This window comes from Pecten maximus, chromosome 14 (genome assembly GCF_902652985.1).
Source record: "Pecten maximus chromosome 14, xPecMax1.1, whole genome shotgun sequence".
NCBI lineage: Eukaryota > Metazoa > Mollusca > Bivalvia > Pectinida > Pectinidae > Pecten > Pecten maximus.
The window spans coordinates 17,923,155-17,926,560 of NC_047028.1; the positions used below are offsets into that span (position 1 = coordinate 17,923,155).

Here is a 3,406-nt window from a genome sequence, read left to right on the forward strand (position 1 = left end):
AAGCTCAGATCATGATATCGCCTCCTGATACATTTCAAGGAAGATGGCAACGTGTGGTGTGCATTCTGATTGGGTCTACGATATGGTATGTTCTACGTGCAGTGATTTTAAGTTAGTGTGTTCTCGGTGTATAGAGGACGAACACAAAGGTCACATTATTGAAACATTCGAGTCAGTAGCCAAGAGTGTGTTGGACCGATTACGGAAAGAAAAAGCAGACAATAGTCCACATTTCAAAGAAGTAAAATTGGATTTGAAAACATGTGCAACTCTTAGAGAAAAGGAAAGGATCAAATCTGGTGATACTAGGAGAAGTATTGAAAGGAGACGGGATCATATCAAGCAGGCCGTCGATGAGATCGCAGACGACTTGTTAGATCGACATGAGGCGAGTACAACCAGAATTTCAAGAGTTTTCGATGAATTTGAAAAACAAGTGGAAGAGAAGGTTAAAAGCACCCTCAAATTTCAAAATGATCTGGCACATTTGGAGAATTCCTCCAACTACAAACTTATCATTGAAACTGGTAAAAACCTGAGCGCACCTTCTTTGCCTTGTTTTAAAGTTCCCTCTATTGGTCGCATAACACTGAAGCAAGAACCTATTGATCGCCTGTACATTAAACAGATGTTTGGGGAAGAAACTCAAGAGGACATTAGAAAATCGTTCATGTCAGAATCACTGGAGCACAGAGAACACCAACAAAGTGATATAAGCATGAGTTTAAAGGATAAGAAGTCAAAACGCCGTTCAAAATCTAAACAAGATGTTCTCGATGTTGAATTTGGAGACAAACGCGTGTCTGAAGAACCAACACAACGACTTGAGGGCTCGGCCAGTCTTCATAAATCCCAGTCCAAGAGTCATCTTACTGAAACACTTGAACCAAAAGGAACTGATGTTACAAATAACATGGACGGCGAACCCTGTCCTCTGTTAGCTAACGACTACACATCGACAAACAAAAACAAGGAATCACCTCCTACACTTAAGATAACTGATCCGTCCAATATCAGAAAGAGACATGGCTCCTCCAAAAGAAGCATGAAAGGATATTCTTTAGGTGAAGCTAAAATTATATCTGATGGCTTGGAGTATGATATAACCAAAGACAATGGTCATATAAGTTTCAATCCTATTGAGAAACCCTCCTCTGAAAAGTCAGATCCGCGATTGTTTGGCATTGAGGATGATATATTGCATACAACTGGACAGGTCCTCACCAACGGTTTCGGAATCTCCCCAAACATACCGGAGGAGCACATCTTTGTATGTTATGCCCCGAGATACAAATGGTATACTAGCTTTACCTACACCTAGAAGTACGCCAGTCAGAAGGACAAGCTCAAAGGTCACTTCACAAGATGAAGCCGGCGTTAATTCTGTCGACGTTTCAGCATGCTGCCTCCACTCCGACGGCCATTTCTCCCTCCTGACAGTGGCCATTGTTGGATAGTGTATAACAATACAAATGAAATCAAACTTATCAGCAATTCAGGAGTGGTCAAGAAGACAGTGTCTGTTTCTGGATCAAAACATTTGCTTGGAATCACGGGACTGGCTGATGGGTCGTTACTTATCTGCAGTCCACAGACAAAATGTATCAAACAGGTACATCATCCGAGTTGCCACGTGTTTGAACTTTTCCACACGGCTCCATTAATACCTGTTGGGATATGTGCCTCCCCCACGGGGGACATATTGATGACGTTGATCGACAAATGGAGTTACGATAAATCCCGAGACAGCCATCGCGTCTTGATGAAATGTAATTCCAACTGGAAAATGACTGCTGAGGCAAAACATTCCAAACATGGAGGAAATTTGTTTGTTTTGCCGTACAAGGTCTCTGTTAGTAGTACTGGAAAGCTTGTTGCCGTTATCAACCAAACGAGCGATATGACGTCACATCTCATGCTATTTGATAACAATTTCGCTTTGTTATTACGTTGCATTGGTCATGAAAACGTCGTTCTCGGTGACCGACCTGACTTTGCAATGACAGAGAGGTTCAACGTCATGGATGTAAAGTTTGACGTCACTGACAACCTGGTGATCATCGAGGGATACACGGGAACCGTTCAGGTCCTTGACCCCGTCACGTGCAGGCCGCTAAGGATCATAGTTAAGGAGCAAGGAAGCCCATGGACACTAGCCGTTTATGACAAAAACATGTGGGTTGGATTTCAAGATGGACGTATTAAATGCTTGTCATACTAATTTGATATTTTGTCTTAATGAACAAGACACTGGGCACAATTATTTTTTCTTGTAAGTTGATATAATACGTAGCAACGCAGGACAAATATTTATTGTTAGTAATTTTGTGAATGACAAATTTTAATTTTAATGATAAACTAGTATGCTAAATTATGTGTGATTATGCCTACTGAGTTTTGATACTTTGTCTCAAAATGGATGATTCTGATACAGATTGTTATTCCTAGATGGAACATGAGATATATTTAACCTTGTGATATCAAGTAAATCAACTTACCAAGTATTAGTATTCGGGAACAAGAGTTTTACATTTCTTTTAGTGTGACATGGTTCGATTATCTCCCCCTTACTGTACCACGCTAGTTTGATTTAATAGCACGAACTCGGAGAAATGTACGGCAATCCTCGGAAATCAAATCCCGAGCAAATTGCCAAGGATTGTCGGAAATGTCTCCGCGATGTTACGATTGTATTTTGATTTAGTATCCTACATGTGTATGTTGTGAAGGATAGCTGGCCAACCATTACTATTTGGAGTTAGCTCCCTTTCCATATTTTTGTTTTTGCTACTATTTACAGTTAGTTCCCTTACAATAGAATATATTGTTACAAATAAAATATTATTAAGTTGATGATACGTGTTGGGTTTTTTTCGAACCTGTTGGGGTTAATTTTGATAGTCCGTGTACCAAATGAACATGTCATTATGGCAAGCCAAATAGTCATTTATTCATGGAACAAATAGAAAAGATATATTTTATAATTATATAAGATATCTTGTATCTTTTATGAAATATCATAATCTTTAATTATAATATCTTATAAAGATATACCATTAAGATACCTTTGATTATACGTAAGACATTTATTATATAATTATGTGAAGCTTTGGATTAAGATTGCTCCATGGATAAGTGACAACTTAAATATACAAAAGTGTATGTCGCGATCACTTTTATGCCCTGGAGTCATAACATTTCCATAAGAGAGTATTCTTTTGGAATTCGTGACGTTAAGACAGTTTAAGATAACACATATATGTATATGTAGATTAATTTCACTTAACAGAGATTTTACTTCTTTGACATACTTTTCTTATAACTTCTCATGCAGTTCTACTTGCCAATCAAATGGAGTATTTTGATATTGATTTAAGTCATCCCATGGAGAAAATTACTTAAGCCA

At 38.4% G+C, this 3,406-nt stretch overlaps 1 protein-coding gene across 1 annotated transcript; it reads left to right on the forward strand.

The window, feature by feature from the left end:
- Nucleotides 1-2,854, forward strand: LOC117342712. Its single transcript, XM_033904929.1, has one exon. It carries the CDS (start codon nt 1,400-1,402, stop codon nt 2,219-2,221), a length of 822 nt encoding a protein of 273 aa, XP_033760820.1. The 5' UTR covers nt 1-1,399; the 3' UTR covers nt 2,222-2,854.
- The last annotated feature ends 552 nt before the right edge of the window (nt 2,855-3,406 follow it).

Excerpts from the sequence above, each read along its gene's own strand:
- LOC117342712 (XM_033904929.1), top strand. The coding sequence starts at position 1,400 with ATGCTGCCTCCACTCCGACGGCCATTTCTCCCTCCTGACAGTGGCCAT.